This window comes from Anolis sagrei, chromosome 3 (assembly GCF_037176765.1).
Source record: "Anolis sagrei isolate rAnoSag1 chromosome 3, rAnoSag1.mat, whole genome shotgun sequence".
In the NCBI taxonomy this organism is placed as follows: domain Eukaryota; kingdom Metazoa; phylum Chordata; class Lepidosauria; order Squamata; family Dactyloidae; genus Anolis; species Anolis sagrei.
Window position 1 is genome coordinate 45,526,097 of NC_090023.1, and position 20,939 is coordinate 45,547,035.

At 36.3% G+C, this 20,939-nt stretch overlaps 1 protein-coding gene across 4 annotated transcripts in view; it reads right to left on the reverse strand.

The window, feature by feature from the left end:
• Window positions 1-11,143: 11,143 nt before the first annotated feature.
• The window catches only part of CBLB (Cbl proto-oncogene B), a 102,802-nt gene continuing 93,006 nt past the window's right edge, over window positions 11,144-20,939 (reverse strand). For all 4 annotated transcript variants that reach the window (XM_060770676.2, XM_060770675.2, XM_067466639.1 and 1 more), the window contains exons 17-19: window positions 19,092-19,232; window positions 16,291-16,410; window positions 11,144-15,023 (exon numbers count right to left, since the gene is read on the reverse strand). In XM_060770676.2, coding sequence (XP_060626659.2) covers window positions 14,761-15,023; window positions 16,291-16,410; window positions 19,092-19,232 — 524 coding nt within the window. In that variant the 3' untranslated portion in view covers window positions 11,144-14,760. The remainder of the gene's footprint in view (window positions 15,024-16,290; window positions 16,411-19,091; window positions 19,233-20,939) is intronic.

Below are 20,939 nucleotides of genomic sequence, written 5' to 3' on the forward strand. Positions count from 1 at the left end.
GCAGTTTTCAAAAAGATCTAAAATGCAGATAATTTCTTGACAGTCAGGAATACTCTAAGTCTTTGACAACCTGGCACAATATTTTCCATGCTAGTTTTTGGACATTTTTTTCTTTCCTTTTTTTTGGAACCATGTCATTTTTGCTATAGATGTAAATAGCACAGTGAAATACTGTATTGTATTGTGTCTTGTTGACTTACAAAAAGAAAAAACTGTTAGCAATTACCATAGTGTTAATGACAACATAAATCTAGAATTTGACATTGACTTAGCATTCTGTCTGATGAAGAAAAATTGTTTTTTTGATTAATAAATTAAAGCTTTCAGTCCTAAGTATATGAGCACATCTCAGAAAATGCTGACTAAAATAATATATAAAATTGCACAATGGTCTCACTAATTAATTCTATATTATTACCGTATACAACAGGAATGAAAACTGTGTGGCAATCCAAAAGTTGTTGAGCTACATGTAGCATTTCTTGCCATTAGTTTGAAATGGTTGAATAGAAACTCCCTGAAGCTTTAGGTGCTCTTACTGTCTATTAAAGGGAAAACCAGCCAAATCCTAATCCATCTAAAATGAAGACCTGTGCTTTTCATCTTAAGAACAGACAAGTATCTCGAGCTCTGAGGATTACCTGGGAAGGAATCCCACTGCAATATTGAAGAACTAAAAATATCTTGGAGTTACTCTGGACTGCATTCTGACTTATAAGAAGCTCTTCTCGAATATCAAGCAAAAAGTGGGTGCTAGAAATATCATATGAAAGCTTACTGGCACAACCTGGGGATCACAACCAGACACGTTGAAGACATCTGCCCTTTTGCTATGCTACTCTGCTGCTGAGTACACATGCCCAGTGTGGAATACATCTGACCACATTAAAACAGTGGATGTGGCTCTTAATGAGACATGTTATATTATCACAGGATGTCTATGCCCAAAACCGCTGGAGAAATTATATTGTTTAGCCGGTATTGTACCACCTGACATCCATCAGGAAGTAGCAGCCAGTAATGAAAGGACCAAGGCATTGACCCATCCTCTGTTGGGATATCAGCCAGAAAGCCAATTCTTTAAATCAAGAAATAGCTTCCTACAATCTAGAGATATGGGCAACCTGGATGGTGCTGAACAGGCTGTGCTCCGACACCACAAGATGCAGTACTATCCTTAAGAAATGGGGCTACAAAGTGGAGCCCATGATATGCGAGTGCAGAGAAGAGCAAACCACATATCACTTACTACAATGCAACCTGAGCCCTGTCACTTGCACAATGCAGGACCTTCTCGCAGCCACAACAGAGGCACTTCAAGTGGCTAGCATCTGGTCAAAGGACATTCAGCATAATGCCAAGTTTTTAACTTTGTGTTTTTAAATGAGTCGCCGATAGGCTGAGAAAGGCAGTATACAAGTGTAGTAAATAAATAAATAAATACATTATAACTGTATCAATTCACTTATGACATGATAGAGGCACATTCAGCCCCCCCCCCCAAATCATTCACAAGGCATAATTTAGACATTTTTTGTCATTTTCCGTGCCCCCTAAGCACAAAGAGTGGATTTTCTCCCTCAAACCAGAAATGGAAGCACGTTGGCTATCTTCATTACCTCGGATCCTGACTGGCAAAAGCACTTCATGACATCAGAAGAGAACCCAGGATACTATACTGCAGTGTTATGCCCAAGTAATGTCAGTATAGGACAATCCCCTTATCCATAGACTAGATATGGCATACTTCTGATGCAAATTATCAGGAGTATGCCATATCTAGTTGGCTATTTTCCATAATTTCAGGGGATCTTGGAACATATCCCTTGGCAGGCTATATTGTGTTCTTCTGTATGTATTCCACTATGCAAACTCTGATTCTTCTGCTGCTGATTTTTTAAATAAAAAAAACCCCAAAACAGCTGATTATTTTTTGCTGTAATCCATATTCCCAGATATTTCATCTTCTTTACTATCTCCAGGCCTGTGACTTCTTGTATTTTCATTTGTTTGGCCTCCCTCACATTCTTTGTAATAATTTTAGATTTTCCTTTATTCAATTTAAGTCCTGCTACCTTTCCATATTCATTGAGTTTCTGTAACCAATATTTAATATTCTTGACTGGGTCTTCTACAATACCTAACAGATCATCAGCGAAAGCTCTTATTTTATATTCATGTTTTCCAACTTTTGCCCCCTTAATATTTTCGTCCTCCTTTATTTCTCTCATCAACGGCTCTAAGGCCATTATAAAAATAAGTGGAGATAGGGGGCAGCCTTGTCTAGTACCTTTGGTTATGGGAAATTCTTCCGTCAATTGTCCATTTATTCTTAGCTTTCCTTTTTGTGTGCTATATATAGCATTAATTGCATTATTGAAATTCGTTCCCATGTCCAATTCTTGGATCAGTATTTTGAAGAAGTCCCAGTTTAAGTTGTCAAAAGCTTTTTCCGCATCAATGAATAACATAGCAAATTCTTTTTGATGGTTAGATTCGTAATACTCCAATAAGTCGATAACAGTACGTACATTATCCTTCATCGATCTCTTCGGGAGAAATCCTGTCTGTTCCTCCCCAATCCAGTCACTTAGAAATTCTTTAAGCCTTGTTGCCAAAATATTTGCAAAAATCTTATAATCTACATTCAATAAGGAGATAGGCCTATAATTTTTAATCTCTGTCTCTGGAGTATCTTCCTTATGGATCAAAACCACTTCCGCCTCCTTCCATGTATCTGGGATTTTTTGAAAGAGCATTGCCTCATTTAGGACCTTTTTCATAATAGGTATTAAGGGTTGCTTGAATACCTTATAAAATCCTGCTGAGTATCCATCTGGTCCAGGTGCCTTATCGGCATCTATTTTACTTATTGCCTGCTCAATCTCTTCCACTGTAATTTCTTTATTTAACTTCTCCCTAATTTCCTCTGTAATCTTTTGAAATTTCTTTTTACCTATATATTTCATAATCTCTTCTTTGTCAATGTTTTCTTTAGCGTAAAGTTGACCATAGAATTTCTTAAATTCCTCAATTATTTCCTTATCCGTCGTTAACACCTTATCTCCAATCTTTATTCTTGTTATTTGTTTAGTTTGTTTCTTCTTCCTTACTTGTCTTGCGAGCCATTTCCCTGATCTATTGGCATTCTCAAATGTCTGTTGTTTCAAAAATTTTAATTGCCTAGCTTGATGTTCAAGATCTAGCCCGTCCCTTTCTTGCTTTAATCTTTTTAATTCCTTAATTAAACTTTTCTTATCCGGTTTTTTTTTCAGTTCAGTTTCCTTTATTTTTATTTTTTCCGCTATGTCTTTCATTTTTTTTATTTCTCTCCCTGTTTTTCTTTGCTCCTTGCTGGATCAAGTGGCCTCGTAACACCGCTTTCAGTGCGTCCCACACCGTTTGTATATTCATTTCTTCTGTATCATTAAAATTTAAATATTCTTGAATTAATTTTTTGTAGACTTCTCTGTCCTCTTCTTTTTTAACTAAATTCTCATCAAATCTCCATTTCCTCTGTTGTCTTCTATGATTTATTATTACTTCTATTGGACTATGGTCTGATATGTCTCTTGGGAGTATATTTATTTGTGAAACTTTAGTAGATAGTTGCCTTGTTACCCATACCATGTCAATTCTTGACCAAGACTGATGTCTGAATGAGTAGAAGGTATAGTCACGTTTCATTTCGTTTCTACTTCTCCAGATATCCTCTAGCTCAAACTCCTTTTGGAGATCAAAAAATTTTTGAGGGAGCCTGGCATTGCCCCCTTTTCTTTTTTTTAAACTTTTATCTTTTTGGATGTTCATTACCCCATTAAAATCGCCGATCAGCATAAGTTCATCAAAATCCGTTTCCTTTAGTTTAGAGTTCAAATAATCTGCAAAGTTTGCCTTTGAGTCATTTGGTGCGTAGATATTGCAAATTAAGATTTTTACATTTCCCATTGTAATTTTAACTGCCAAACATCTTCCCTCTAAATCTTTAAATGCCAATTCTGATGATAAGTTTTCTTTCACGTATGTCACCACACCCCTTTTTTTCTTTTCACAAGATGAATAATATGTTTGTCCCAATTTTTTGTTTGTTAAGTAAGCCACATGTTTATGAGAAATATGTGTTTCCTGTAGTGCTATGATATCGTATTTTAATCTTCTTAATTTATCAAATACCTTTTTGCGCTTCTGGGGAGAATTCAGACCATTAATGTTGTTTGAAAAACATTTTATTTGCATTTCCTCCATTTTAATCATTCTTATTCAAGTCCAGTCCCATATCGCCAATATCCAGTTGCGCCAGGCCAATTGCCATTTCCTCTGATCCACAAGCGCCTTCACTTAGCTCCTGAAGGGGTGTTTTTCGACTTTCGTAACTTTTATGGGGTGATCCATAACCTTTCGGCGAAAGGTGTCTCGCTTTCTTAGGTTGATTACCTTGGCTGGGGGTTACATCTTTTCTTTCTCCTTTTCTATCCCTTTGTTGCTCATCTTCTTGTTCTTGTTCTTTCATTAAGTTTTCGTAAAAATTCTTCGCTTTTTGTTCTGATGTTAACCAAAATCTTTCCTCCTTGTACGTCACCATCACCCCTTCCACTCTCTCCCACCTAAATCTAATGCCGCGCTTCTTCAATTCATCAGTGAGGAAATAGTATTTCCTTCTTCTGTTTAGTGTTGCTTGAGGGAATTCTTTAAGTACTGCAATTTTTGTTTCTTTGTAATAAATTGGATCTCTATTACTCTTATACAAAACATCATCTCTTATTGTTCGTCTAGAAAACTGTACAATTACATCCCTAGACGTCTTATTTTTTCTGGCATACAGAGAAGAAATTCTATAAATCTGATCGACCTCTTGTTCAATCTCATCTTCCTCGCACCTCAGACTCTTGGCCAACAATTCACACATAATTTTTCTAATATCTTCATTCTTTTCTTCTGTAATATTTCGAAATCGCAATTGGTAATCCATTTGCCTCTGGAGTGTTTTTTCCTGTTCCAATTCAAGCTTTTCATTTTGTTTTTCCAGACCTTTGATCTTTTTCAAGATCTGGGATTGGACCTCTTCACTCTTTTCCTTACTACTCTTCAATTCTTTCACCTCCCCGTATAGATGGGTAATATCCTTTTTCATTTGCGCGTATTCTTCTTTCACTTGTCTTAAGTTTCTTAAATTCTTCTGTCATAGCCTTAGAATTTTCTTCTTGTTTTTTAAAATGTTCTTCTTGTTTATCTGTCATTTCCTTCTTTAAGGCCTTTATTTCTTTCAATATATTCTCCATCTTTGGATTGATATCTAATGATCCTCTTCTTGTGTAGGTACGTATATCTCTTTCTTTCTCTGTATTGGCCTTCGTTGTCATCTGTCACTTAACTTCCAGGCTTCTAAGTTGCTAATATTATATTACTTAATAGATTTTAATTAAGTTGTATTTCAGCTCATATAATTGTGGGTCAATAATTCATTAATTTCATTAATTCCAACTTCCACTATATCCAATTCATGTAATAAATTTCAAACCTGACAGAGAGAAATGTCTTTATATAAATCTATATTAATAGTAGCCTTGCTAAATAATATTCAAAAAAAATTCAATTGGGAATCAAAAAGATCAAATTAGTCTTCTAATTCATTAATTAATCAATAACTTTCAGTTGAGAGTTGAAGAGATCAAATTAATCTTCTAATTCATTAATTATTCAATGGCATTTCCTTCGTTGTATAATATTCAAAGTTTATATTTAATCAATTCGTATGGTATTTAATAATTTCCAAAAAGAAAACAGTTGATTAATACTTCACTCAATAATATCAATTAATTTATACTGTCATGGGTATTTATCAATTTTAAAGCTGTTGTGGGTAATATTATCATTTATTCAATTTATTCAATTTAATCTCATCTGTAGGGTCAATTTCTTTCTTCTCTTCCTTTTGCTCTTGCACTATCAATGTTCTCCACTAGATGGCTCACTCGCTTTTCCTGCCTCCCTCCTATCCTTCCGACTGCCTCTCTTCCTCGCTCCCTGGAGAAACGTCTACTTCTCTTCCTCGCTCTTCTTTCTTCTTTCTTCTTATCGTCTGCTTCTCTTCCTTGTTGCGTCTACTTCTCTTCCTCGCTCCTCACTTGGTACGTCTACTTCTCGTCCTCGTTTTCACCGGCCTTCTATATTAATTTTAACTCTTTATTTCTTGCCTTTCTTGCCTCTCTGCAGCGTCATTTCTCTATGGCCTTGGTGCTTTTCTGATTTCCTGTTTCCTGCTTTCGTCTTCCGCCCTCTCCGATTCACTTCCGCCCTAAAGCTTCAGGCCCTCTGCAGCCCGTCACCTCCGCTTTCTTCACTGGCCTCACTTCCTTCTTCCGGTCTTCAGCCTCCGGTCGCTGATTGTTTATGAAGAAGGGTGGCTCGTAGACCAAACAATATGGCTCCAAGGTCAATGGTACTGCTTTCTTTTCGAGGCTTTTCGAGGCTTCTGATATACTTCCTTAGTATTTATATTTATTATCTTAATTATTTCTTCCGTAGTATTTTATATTGATTACACCAAATATTGCCAAATATTGCTATGCCAATGTTTAAGCTTCCCAGAACTCGTAAATGTCCCTCTTTCCTCGTTCTCCTCCCTTCGTTCTTCCACGTTCCGTCCCTTCCCACTTCCCACCTCAGAAGTAAAAAGGGAGGGGATATCGATCTCCTTTTTCTCCTTATTTTCCAATGTCTCTTATTCAAATTTCTTCTTTCCAAAATTCACAATTTTAAAGTTGGCGGATTTCTCCTGTTACCTGGTGTGAAATCTTCTTAAGGGACTTGCGCCCCTCCCCGTAGGTTTCTTCTGTTCTTTTCTTGTTAAGAATGGGATGGTGGCAGTTAAAGCGAGCTTGATAGCAGCGGCTCGCTCCCTGCGGGGCGGATGTCTCCCGATATGGCACGGGCCCTCTCGATCCCCCCTCCTTGAGGGAAGGGAGATCTTTGGGGTCTACGTGCCAAATTCGAGCTCACAACACCTTGGCACTCAATCCGGCACAAGGTGTGGGGTGTCTAGCACCCCTAAGCCGCCACACCGCTGGTCCGTCGCCGAGAGCTCTCTCTCAGCGCGGCTGTCCTGACGCCATTACCCACCGGAAGTCCCAAGTCATTATGAAATGACTTGGACAAAGATTCAAAGGGACCTTCAAAAATGGAGATATCTAAAACTCTCCCTACTGGGTAGAATCTCTTTGATCAAAATGAATATATTGCCTAGAATGTTATTTTTATTTCAGAATATCCCTATCGTCAGGAGCCAATCCCTTTTCCAAAAATGGAATAAAGAACTTTTAAAATTTGTGTGGGCTGGGAAAAGGCCAATAAAATACTTGAACTTAATAGATTGTAAGACAAGAGGAGGCCTGGATTTCCCAGACCTAAAAATATACCACGAAGCATGTGCTCTTCTTTGGATTAAGGAATGGATGCTACTCGATAAAGAACAATGTTTAAATTTAGAGGGCTTTGACTTGCGAGTGGGATGGCATGCATATGTTTGGTATAATAGAGAATCTAAAGAAAAGAATTTTGGTAATCACTTTGTAAGATCATCTTTACTACGTGTATGGCAGAAATATAAAGAATATTTTTATAAAAGAACACCACTATGGGTATCTCCAATGGAAGCCCATCAAAGAAGGCTGTTGGGTTGGAGGGAATGGCCTACATACAGTGACATATTAAGTAAGGGAACACAGGAGATCAAACCATTTGAACATTTAAAAGAAAAGTATAAAAATCTCACTTGGCTACACTATCTTCAATTGAAAGACTATTATAAACAAGATAGAAAAATAAACTTTGAACTGGAGGAAACTTTTTGGGACAAAATTCTAAATATGAAAAGGAAAATAATAACTGCTGTTTATAGAAAATTATTGACTTGGGCAACAGAAACGGAACAAGTTAAAAATTGTATGATCAGGTGGGCGGAGAATTTAAGAAGACCTATCCACTTTAAGGAGTGGGAACAAATGTGGAACAGAAAATTAAAATATACATATGCGACGGACTTGAAAGAGAATTGGATTAAGATGTTCCACAGATGGTATACTACACCTGAAAAACTGGCTCAAATGTATGGGAATATGTCAAATAAGTGTTGGAAGGGTTGCCAACAGATAGGCTCCTTCTTCCACATGTGGTGGACTTGTAAGGAATCTACGAAATATTGGGCTCAAATACATGTGGAGGTGCAAAAAATATTGAAGAAATCTTTTAAAAAGAAACCTGAATATTACTTACTAGGTTTCACCGACCAAGATTTAAAGCTCAATGAAAATGAGGACAGGTTGTTTACATATATAACTACGGCAGCAAGAATAACTTTTGCTAGTGTTTGGAAACAGGAAATAATCCCAGAGATTGATTTATGGTTGGAGAAGATAAGAGAAATAAGAGACATGGATACTTTGACTTTTTATTTGAAAAAGAATACGGGCAAGCTGATAAAGGGGACCGATTGGGCCCCCTTTTGTGAATATGACAAAAGAAGAAGAGACCAAGAGGACTTGTAAATAGAAAAGGGAAATAATGGACTTAAAAAACTGAAGTGTGAAATGGAAGTCAATTTTATATAGTATGATGTGTTTAGTATAGGGTTATGTTGTGTATGTGTGTGTGTTTTTTTTTTCTTTCTCTCTCTTTCTATGTTTTTCTGAACTTTCTCTAAAATTTTTGTTCCCACTCTTTCGATGTATAAGTTAGAAAATTAATAAAATATTATTAAAAAAAAAACAAAACCCAAAACAATGCCCTCCATCATGAAATACATACACCGGGATTGTGTCTATAATCTGGATGGGATGAGACAGAAGTCAGGACTTGGTTGTATGTGCACATGAAGATGGTGTATGCATGACAGAACAGAGGCTATGTGTACACGTCCACCACTCAACTATTAGAGTTCCAATTTGAATCACTTTAATTCTCAAGTCTACATTTTTATGGGAATGAAAACATCATAGTACTCAAAATATCAACTGTTATATTTTGCAAATGGAAAGAAAATGTCTTTGTTCTGCCCTTAAAAAAGAAAGTACTGCAGAATACAGGAAGAAAACATTTTTTTAACAAAGTTGCTTTCCCTTCACTTCAGATTCCTATCTTCTATGTAGTGTCAAAAGAAAGCATGTTTAGATATTTCTAGTTTATATTTAAGTAAACATTTTCTTGAAGCCAAAACTTCCCAAGTGGTTTCCTAGAATAGTGCAGAAGGCTAATGCCAAAAATTTAAATGTTTAGTCAAGCCAGAAATATAAACATTGGGGCACAGAAACTAAAATAACAGCAAACATCATAAAAATGCACCCAGAAAACCTCGTAAAGCAATTCTTGGAAATGTCAGGTTACCCAAATGGAAAAACTTGGACTTCTCTTAGGAGTCACATATGAAGTCAACCATAAGAGAATGGATCTCATTTCCTCCTTACTTTAGGTTACTGAAATCCATGATCTTTGCTTTTTCAGCTATTTACTGCTTACCTTTCTAAGATTAGTGCATCTTAGTTCACAAATGATAGAACAGCCCAACTTTGTTCCAACAAATGAGAGGCATGTGTTAAGAGTGCTATCTAGTGGACACAAGAACATTCACATAACCTCGCTTGTGAGGATAAGGTGTCCAGAAATGATAGAACAGCCCAACTTTGTCCCAATTTTCCATTACTATTTAAGAAACTCCAAAAATGAACATAGACAGTATCTTAAAAACTGAGCAATAGGGAAGGAAAACATGGAAACCTGAAAACTACATGTTCCAGACTTGAAAGGGAGTCTACGCACTCTGAGTGATCAACAAGTTTCCTAGAAGCTGTCCAATTGGATTTGGTTCTCCACTAGGATTGATAGTGAGGTGATTACTATCCAAAAACAGAAATTAGAAAGGTAAACAATTGTATATCTTGTCTATTGTTATAGGTAGAAACTTTTTGTTTCCTAACAAGTAATAAAGAGTATGAGTAGCCACCAGACAATGAAACATGTTTTTATCATCTCTATTGTTTAGTGTAGAGCAATTTTATTAAATCTAAAATAGGGAAAAAAATTGTCAGAATTGAGTTGTTCTTAAATTCCTTGACTGAGAAAACCACTTCTGAAACTTAGATGTTCCAAACTCTACTGTGATATAGTACAGTTTTTTTTATGTCAGGAGTGACTTGAGAAATTACAAGTCGCTTCTGGTGTGAGAAAATGGGCTGTCTACAAGGACATTGCCCAGGCGACAACCAGATGTTTTACCTGTGGGAGGCTTCTCTCTTATCCTTGCATCAAAAGCTGGAGCTGACAAACAGGAGCTCACCCTGCTCCCTGGATTCGAACCACTAACCTTTCAGTCAGCAGTTCTGCAAGCACAAGGGTTTAACCCATTGTGCCACCGGGAACTCCATATAGTACAGTTGTTTGTATGTTGTTTTTCTGGGGGAGAAGGAATCTTCTTGTGGAATTTCTTCATAGGCTTCAAAGTGCTTAAAATAGCTCTTTTGATTTTGAGCAATATTTTGAGGGTAACCTTTTATGCAAATTGTATATTTCACCAAGTTTGCACGATTGCTATGGCTTTCATGTTGACTGATTTACAGAGACACTATCCTAAGATTTTCTTGATGAAATTCATAGGACTGTTCCCATTATTTTTCTCTTCAGGCTGAAAACATATCTTGCCCAAGATCACCCAGTGGGCTTGTATGGCTAAGCAGGGATTCATTCCTTGGTTTCCCAGAGTCCAAATTCAACACTCAAATCACTGAATCATGCTGGGTCTCATGCAGAGAAATATCTTGCATATAGGGGCAAAAATAACGACCCCAATGTCATCAAGAAAAAAAAATCTGTGTCTATTATTAACACTCACATTAACAATGTTTTTTCAATACAAATAAAAACTCAAAATGCCATATAAACATAAGGCTGTTCTTGAGAAGACAATGATTACATCCAATGGTAAATGTGTAGAGCTTCTCTGGAGGTTGTGGTAGCTACAGGCATTTTGAATAGGCCACTAAAAAGATCTAATCACTCTACTGTGGGATGGACATGGCACTGTGTAGCTGTACAAACACACACACAAGGTTTAAATGAAATAAGATAACCAAAAACACATGAAGGAAACAGATACTTCTGTTAACATTAATTTTTATAAAATACTTTACAAGAACAGATAAAAGTAAATTGAGGTTACATAATCTTCAGAATTGAAAAAGAATGCTGAATAAAATATAAATTGATCACATCACTATGTCTGCCACATTAGACAAGTTTATAAAAGGCATTTTCAGATAAAATAGTTTTTTAAGAAGATACACCTTCAATAACAAAACAAAAAAACCTATTGCAGTCCGCTCAAGAAACCAGTCCTAGAAGCTCTATGTTCCAGGTCAACAGGGAGTACCTGATTTAAAACATTTGTCTGCTTCCAAATTTGTCAAGCTTTAAGACACAAATAAAAACATTTTCCAGGTCAGTGCAAAGTAAAGCTTCAAGCCGGAATATGAGAAACAAATATAAACAACAGAAGAATGCTGGTACAAAATAAATTCACATTATGAATCATTGGACAAACATTTATGATACTACAACACTGGCATCAGACTAGCGGCTATTTAAGGGCATAGATTCAGGCCACAGAAATGGCAGCTCATTTATTTTAACAAACACCAGACATTTTTCACACTGTTGGAAGGTATCTTTGTTATTGATATGTTCCACCATCTGCTTCACCAGTTCTGGAATAGTTTCACACTAATGAAGGCAAAATAGGAGTTGATAATATGCTGAAATCTTTGACATTCTCAAGAATTGTGGGGCTGGAAACATAATCATAGCTCAACACTAGTAAGAAAGTAAGTATTCCACCAAAATGCTTCATTTGAAAAATATGTTATCACAGTACTGTTCTCTTTAATTCAATGGGTGAACGAACATACAAGCCCTTGTGGAAATGCAGACACTACGTAGAAAATAAGATTATTGTCATTGATTTTTAAGGCTGCAAATTTGTGTGCATTAAGCAATCCTTGAAAGGACGTTTAATTATACTTAGTTTTTTTTAATAAAATGTCTCTGAGGATCATTCCATTGGATAACCTTAAAAACAGTGGAAATTTTGTGTGAACATGCTTCACTGCAATATGAAGCCCTTGCAACCTGTTCAATGATCCTGGATTCATCTTAAGACACAGACTGGATGTATCATGATGGTATTGACATAAATAGGTTGTGCATCCTTCCTCTGAAATGCTTGGGATCAAAAGTGTTACAGATTTCAGAATATTTGCACATACATAACAGATATCTGGCTATGTACACCACCCGCCATTACAAAGATCTTCATGTCTTGTTTGTTTGCTACTTGTGATGTGTATGAGACACGAAGCTGGAGCCTGAGAAAGTAAGATATAATATTTGGAGAGGATTTTTTGCAGTACTGTACTGGATATCTTATGGGAGCCTACTATCTACTTCTATCCCCATTGCAAATGAACAAGGCAAGTGTGTTGCTACTACCTCAAAGGCGGAAACAGGTGGCTGGCAGCAAATTATTTCAGATTAGGGATGCTCAACCTGTACTAGCATAGCATTTTCACAGGCCTGTATCTTTTGAAAATTGTCTAAACCTATCCTAATAACCCAAAATAATATATAAGTTCTCAGTTTGTGCCATTCATGAAAATTGAACTGGTGCTTTTCCTAAATGCCTTTATTTATTTTAAAAAAGGGGAAAAAAAAAACAATTATTTTCCTTCAATGCAACTGGATATTCTATTCTATTGGGAGTACCTTTAACACCATAAATAATGTTAACAGGTGGAGGAATTTAATTGAAGTGTTAATTTAAAAAGCTACAGGCTCTAATGTAGAAGAACGTTAATTAGGTTTTTATATGGAAGAGAGGTTTAAAACTGAACTCTTTAAAAGGTCTCCTGGATTTAATATTGATATGAGCCTTCACGAGAACATGATAGTTAATTGCTATTGCTCAACATTACTCTCTCAATCAACTGTACATGGGCAGGTAAACTGTGGCCTGTAGGCCAGATATGGCGCTCAAGGGCTGTTTCTCTTTTGGTGAATTTGGTGTGTAGAGGGGATGATTTCCAGTGTGTCTGGAGGCCTCCTAGTCCACTTAGGGGTAAAAAAAACTCTTATTTTGTTTTAAAATGTCCTTGAAAACATACTTTATTGTATAGGGTTTGACAGCATTCGGGTAGTTTTGTGACATATATCTTAGCCTGTCCAGTGAAATGTTCAAACTCAAAATCTCAACAAGACAGAATACAGCAAGTGAGTATTCTGCACAGCAGTGTCATGAATAGTGTTTGCAGATACTAAAAAGAACCAAAAAAAAAAAAAAAAGGTGGGGGGGAGCCTTTTGAGTACACACACTTGGGTATTCAGCTCACTGTCAACATCAGGTCCACAATTTCAGCAAGGAGGTATGAAAGAAAATCAGGCATTCGGTTTGGACCTGGGGGAGTATACATAGAATTAATCTGGAATTTAATCAGAACAATGTATTTAAGAAGTTGGGATTCTTGATTTAGCTTGTGCTTCAGAAAGTGACAGTATAATCTGCTCGTATGAATTTCAGGCAACAAGATATGTTATCTCCAAGAATGCAGATAGATGCTATACGTTGATCTGGGCATTGGATATACAGGTACGAATGTGAATTTATGAGAAGCTTTGCAAAAATATTGCTGCGATAGCCTTAGAGCTCAACAATGGAAAGATTGAAAGCTCCTCTGTTAAAATGAACTTGTCCCCTAAAGTGGTGATGAATCAGAGGATAACCATCCACACAGGAAATTAACTGCATCTCGCTTTTCAGAAGACAGGAGTATAATTTACCTGATCACTGCTAATATAATTCAGAATGATGGATCTATTTGTCATGCCTCATGATATTGAAGGTGTGAGCAACATAGGGACCTTTCAAGTTCATTATGGAATCAAAGGCTAATTTTAAAACACATACAGCTGTATTTTTAACAGAAGCTCCAGAAATGATTTACATTTTGGGATATTATTATGCAATTTAACACTATGAATGTTAATTTTCTTACTGAAGCCATCTAGATGTTAAATCTTATCAGCCACACATCAAAGAAAAGATACTGAACATTGCGGTCAAAATGCCTTTTTAAAAGATGGATCAAAGACAAAACAATGCAGTGTACATTTACTTCATTTTCTAAATAGCAAAGATTTACTGGAGGGGGTGGAATCAGCAATGAAGGCCACATTTTCTTGCATTTGTAATTTTTTAAAAAAATCAAAGACTTCTGAAAAATCAAAATGGAGTGTATACACGGAGGAAAAAATAACTGACTTATTTGATGGGACAATCTACTACAAAAACAGTAAGAAGTGCCAGAAAAACATGAACAAGAACACAGGAGGACTATCAGCTTGGAAATGGTCACTCGCCACCTTGTAAACATGAAAAAAGCATTTCACAGATTAAAAGCTCATGGCAAGTAAACTTTAAATTATTTGTCAGTTCAACCCTGATTCATAAGTATGGCTAGCAAAAATACATAAAATTCAATCCACTTATATCTTGGACTGAGCAGCTATCTTACTCTTGAAAAAAAATTCTGCTGCATCTCAGCTCTTCAAAGACGCCTAGAGAAGAACATCGTTTTCGAACTTCAACTTCACACTTCCACATTACTTCTCATATTCACATGCCCACGTTTGGAGACTTGGCGGGACATAATGTTTTCCATACTGCTATAGGTTCAAACGCTGGGAAATTGCTGGAGGAAAACAAGCAAACTCTCTCAGGATGCTCCGTGCTACATCAAGATTATTTTGGGCAATTTCAAGTGCCCGCTTCACTTCTTCAAATGAATAGCCTTCTCCCATAAGTTTTGCAATTTTTGCATCAACACTTTCTATAGATGAGTCAGAATGATGTGCCTTCCTATGGTGTATTTCTGGGGCAGTCCTGCGAGGAAGAGGTTTAGGAGGTCTGGCTGGTGCTTGTGAACCATCTGGAGAAAAATAAATATAAATATTCCCATTATTTCAATGCAAATATTTTCTTTAAAATGTTTTACAGTATGATTAGCTTCATGTGTCAGAATGGCAATTTTAATGTATGATATTCCACTTGTCTCCCTTTATAGGATTTAAGGTCACCTCTGTGCCTATTAGCTATGTCCTAATCCATAGGAACAGAGAGACAGGTGGATAACTCAATTTTTTTCGGTTTCAGTCTTATGTATTTAGTAAGTTATGAGATGCATTGTGTTATCTATTGTTGTGTTAATATTGTATATTATGCTCTTGTGGTTTTATATTGTATATGGTTGTTGATTTTTATTCTTGTTGTAAACCGCGTTGAGTCGCCTGTTAGGCTGAGAAACTGCGGTATACAAGTAAAGTAAATAAATAAATAAAATAAATAAATAAGTGTATACAGTTTGCATTTTAAAAAAGAGATGTATGGAAAACCAAATTTATCTTGGATGTAAGACTTATCTGACGGAAGACTGTGCTTTAATTTAAATATTACTTAGGAAGATGTAAATAACATCAGTTTGAAAATACAGACTGCATGAAACCATATAAAATTACGCTCTTTTTCAATAGAAAAATCAAACAAATATTTATAAAAAGTATGGAAATCAATAAGCCTAAAGAGTGTTTTAACTCCTGTAAAGTCCCCATATACAATTATGATAAGACTTATAAGTTCTTTCCTGAAGATTCTTTTAAAAATGTATAATGCTTTCTTGTAAAGCAACAATTAAGGTGATGGAGGGCTGCAATGTTTAGGAAAAGAGCAGTAACTGGCACAACTTAACAGACCTTTTTGGTAAATTTATATCAGGCAAGTAAATATATATCAAAATAGTGGACTACTATCTTTTTAATGAAATGACATAATTATTTAAGACTCTCAAATGATCACCAGGACAAATGAAATGGCATCAAGATCTACTGGAAGGTCTCTGGATAGGAATATTTTTTTCTGAATCCCAACTGTGTAATGACAGAAACAACAAAAATGTCCTATACTGTCCAATCATAATGCTGAAAGAAAGTTTGTAGTAACCACAATTAGTGCTTTTATAAATACAAATTATCACTGTGCAGCAAAACTAAAATATATGTTTGAATTTTAAAAAAAATATTTGTAATTTCTCTTTGAAATCCAGATATTATTAATATATTCTTTTTCTAATATGATGCAATATGGGTATCAGGAGCAACAAAACCACACACTTTTCATTGTGCATATTGGGGGTTCCTTACCTGAACAAGAGGGAAGCTGGTCATAGTCTTGGGATAATCTGTGAGTTTTCATACTGTCACCAGTTAATCTTCGAACAGGTGGCAATGGAACTAAGCCATTTACAGGATCAAAGAAAAGATCTATAAAAATAAAGAAAATAGCTTTCTGTAGATTTTTGGTCCAAAAAATTAAAGATCAGAAGGGAATACAAATTACATGAACACCGGACTAATAAATCCCCATTTAACTCAAAGGTACCATGGGTTTCTGCAGATCAAACACTCTTTAATGGTTTACCAGATCAGCAAACTATAGTTAATGCAGGGCTAAGATTTACTCCTCCACACAGCTTTTCACATCAGTCTGAATCCACTGGTTCAAATGAAGGCCCAGGTATCAATTTTTACCTCCAACTACTTAGGTGACATATGTGTTCTCAAAAGATGCAACATACCTTTCCCTATTTTGCAGTTTGCGTACATGCATTCTTTACAGATATTGTTCTCCATCAGATTGGCTGCTTTTAAAGCAATAATAAATAGAAAGTATTGTTGCCTATCTGTAAGCTGCCTCGAGTCCCCTTCGGGGTCGAGAAAGGTGGAATACAAATACAGTAAATAAATAATAAATAAATAGAGAGTTTCACCCTTTTCTCAAAGCCTCAGCTCCATGTGCCCCCTAAAGAAATTGATTGCTCCTGAAGATCAGGATATTTTCTAGAATGTGGTGGAATGTGAGAAAAAGATTGCTGTGAAAAGCTGAAACCAATGGTATGTGAGTCAGGCACCTTGTGCAACATTCAAATCAGAGATTATAGGTGAATAGGTTATTAGAATAGATGCATGTACCTCCCACAATTCCCTAAATAAACCATGTGTGCCAAAGGCCTATCCAGTATAGCCCCATAATTTCTGGCCCTGGATGCCCACCACTCTTTGTTCTGCCCTATGGCCCTCCTTGAATTTGAATCAAGAATCTCCAGGTGACCTTGGCGTGGATAAATGTATTTTAGAATTGGTTCCTGTAATGCTAGACATAACTATGTTCCAAGTAGCCGGTAGTTTATTTTCATAACTTACAGAATAGCTGTTGCTTTATCAGGTTCTGGTGCTTTGTTCCAAGCATATATTAATATTCAAACAAATTGATGTCAGATCTTTTCCTCCAATTAATTTAGACATCTAGTATAGATTCACTCTCCTTTTACTCTCACAACTGACTTCTTCATCTGTCTTCCTCCAACTCCCCTTTTTAAAAAAATCCTCTCATTCACAAAAGTCCCTCCCTCCCCTTAAATCTCTTTGCTCTGAGGGGCTGCTCTCCATAATTCAAACACATGCTTATCCAAGAGTCATTCAGTAACGCTTTTGTCAGTTCTCATTCTCTTTGCTTCTTCTGTTATGGTATTTGTCAGGGGTGCTTTGAATGCAATATTCCTGCTTCTTGGCAGGGGGTTGGACTGGATGGCCCATGAGGTCTCTTCCAACTCTATGATTCTATCACAACATGGTAATCTAAACTCACACAATTAATTATTTTATTGTGAGAATGTGCATTCATACTTATCAAAAGAATAATTTAAATTACTGGTATTGCTAAAAAGTTTGGGAAACACTGGATGCAACAAAGAAACAGGAATGTTTTAAAATTGTGAATGAAGATGTTACTCATATGTATCTCATGGAATTCTGAGGGCTGTATGGATTGCAAAGCAAAACAGAACAAAAAAAAAGGAAAACCCTCCAGAGCATAACAAAATCAACAAATGGCTGGACCTTTTTATTTTAGTTTTTTTTAATCGAACAGTACAGAGCAGTTCTGTACCCTATGCAAATATAGGGCCAAAATTTCTACACTCCTGAGATGGAGAAGTGAAGCAGGGGCATGTAATCAATGATGAGATGCATGCCTTCATAAAATCTACAACAGGCTTCAGTCAAAGATGATGAGAAGAAGGGACTATCATCTGAAACACAGAGACTTTTACCTTCCCTTGTTCTATAGTTGTTTGCATTGTAGGGACTAATTAATTCGTTGTGCCAGGTTTGCTTTATTTCTTTCACTGCTCTTTTTTCTTCCACTATGCCTTTTTAAAAATGCCCAAGGGTATCAACCATTTTATTACTGATCACTATAAACTAACCTAAGTTTATTTTTGACAGAACAGCAAGGCATATATATTTTAAACAAACAGAAAACAATTTCAAGCCTTCACCAGGAGGCTATTATCTTACTGGGTTGTTGTAGATTTTTTCGGGCTATATGGCCATGTTCTAGAGGCATGACGTTTCACCTGCATCTATGGCAAGCATCCTCAGAGGTAGTGAGGTCTGTTGGAACTAGGAAATGTATTGCCTTCAACAATACATATTATCTTACTATTTAATATGAAACTTTTGACAGAGAAATAGGTTTTGCTTCCGAACCATCAACTTAATAAGACTTTCGTATTACAATATAGATGCCTTTAAGAAAGTCATTCTGGCATATGATCCCACTGAATCACTCCAACATGCTTCTTTGAACTTGACATGTTAGACAAACAAATTAAAACCTTTTTTGCCTATTTTGTGCTTTAGAGGACAAGTGGACAAGAACATTGTCTACTGTGTTGTGGACAATGTTCTTATTTTCTTGTGATGTCAGGATGGCTGAAGTCAGAAATGAAATATTCTGAAATTACTATTACTACTGTTGTTTCAACAGTAAAAGTTAAAAGTGCAACTCTGCAAGGATAGCTAAAACATGATTATAGCCTCTCTCTCTCTCTCCAGCTAGGTATCTTATTAGAAGATAAAACATGTTTATGCTCTTCCCTTACCAGCAGGAGGAAGATATAGTTCATGTCCAGATAGAGGCCTACTTCCTGCAAGAAGTGGCTTCGTTTGCTCAATGAGGCTGTGGCGGGCAGGGGGTGGCGGCGGAGGAAGTGAGGGTGGAGTATTGTCAGATGCACTGTCACCTGCATTGAGAGATAACCTGTTATAGAAGCAAATCTCCTTTAATGGTATGATGAAAAGTAATGCTGAACATTTATCATGTCTGGCCATGAAAAGAGTCTCTTCCTCCAAGGTTTATCTAGGACTTGGGTGATTCCAGTAATCAAGCTGTAAGCCTCCTTTTTATTATGCAGAAGCTAAGACTTGAAAGCATGCTATGAATGACCTTTTTATTCTACTCAATCCACTTTATTCTTTTTAGAAGTTCTCTCCTGGGTTTTAAAATCACCTGCATACTTGTAACTGTGTCTAAAAGACTGTACTCTGATGAAAGGCTATAATATAAAAAAGCTTACTGAATATTACGATAATTTTAGGAAGATCACCACTGCATCCCTTCCTCCCAATATATATCATTACATAGTGTTATTATCAGAAAATGCATATTGACAGATTAAGAGGCAAGAATCTAAAGAACAATTCAAAGAATAAATCAGTTCTCAAAGGCCTATTACCTTTGGAACTACTACTGAGCCAGGGTTTCAAGTCTAGGATTTCAATGTAATAAAAGGCTAATGATGTTATCTCTTGCTAGAGGAAAAAAAAAGAAATTCAGCAGTTTCCCAAATGGGGTTGAATTTTGCATTCCTTGAGCCCTCAAGAAATTTTAAGGGGGAAAGGGGGTATTTGAAAAGTTCCTGCAAATTCTAAGAGTTTTTTTTTTTTGGTCTCCAGTACACTACAAAACATGCAGTTTCTGAGAACTGTTCATGGGTCTGAAAAACTGCACACCCTCACAGTTAAAACCTACTCTCACAATATTTTTTACTACATACAGAGAACCACACAGCCTCTTGTAGAGGAAATATAACACCAGCTTACCTTGTTTTTCAATATATATTTGGTCAAAATGCAGAAAATTAAAAACTAAGTTGCATATTGTGCTGCTAAATAAACAATATGCTGAAGCAATCTACATTATGGTTGTAGCCCTTGACAGATGGAAAGTTGTGCCATCAAAATATTGCTCAACAGAGAAATAAACATGGGCAGATTGAAATTTCAGTCACATGCGATTTTGTTGTGTACCATTGTTGGTTTTTTTTCATGTGGAAATCCAACAATTTTGTAAAAAAGAATGACACATGGTTTTGCTGTGAAACAAAGCTGATTTTGCACATTTTGTTGTCTGGAATTTTGTTTTGCAATTTTGCAATTTACTATGTAAAACAAATTCCAATGTTGCAGAAAATGTACATACGGCTGCCTGAAAGTATTTCTTTATAGAAAACTATTATTATTTTATTTATTTATTTAGAGGATTTCTATACCGGCCTTCTCAACCTCGACGAGGGACTCAGGTCGGTTTACAAAACATATCAAATACAATCAGATAAAACAGATAAAACAGCAAATATAACTCATTACATATTAAAATCGTATAACTCCGTACAATAAAATCATCATTACATCATCACAGTTTCCTACGCCAAATCGTCAATCCAGTCATGGTCATAATCATATTCATAGTCGCAGTTCATCATAATCCATCACAGGGAAGGTTCCAGGTTCAGTCTTTGAATGCCGCATCCCAGAGCCATGTTTTTAACGATTTCCTGAACGTCAGGAGGGAGGGGGCAGATCTAACCTCTAATGGGAGGGAGTTCCAAAGCCGGGGAGCCACCACCGAGAAGGCCCTGTCTCTCGTCCCCACCAACCGTGATTGTGAG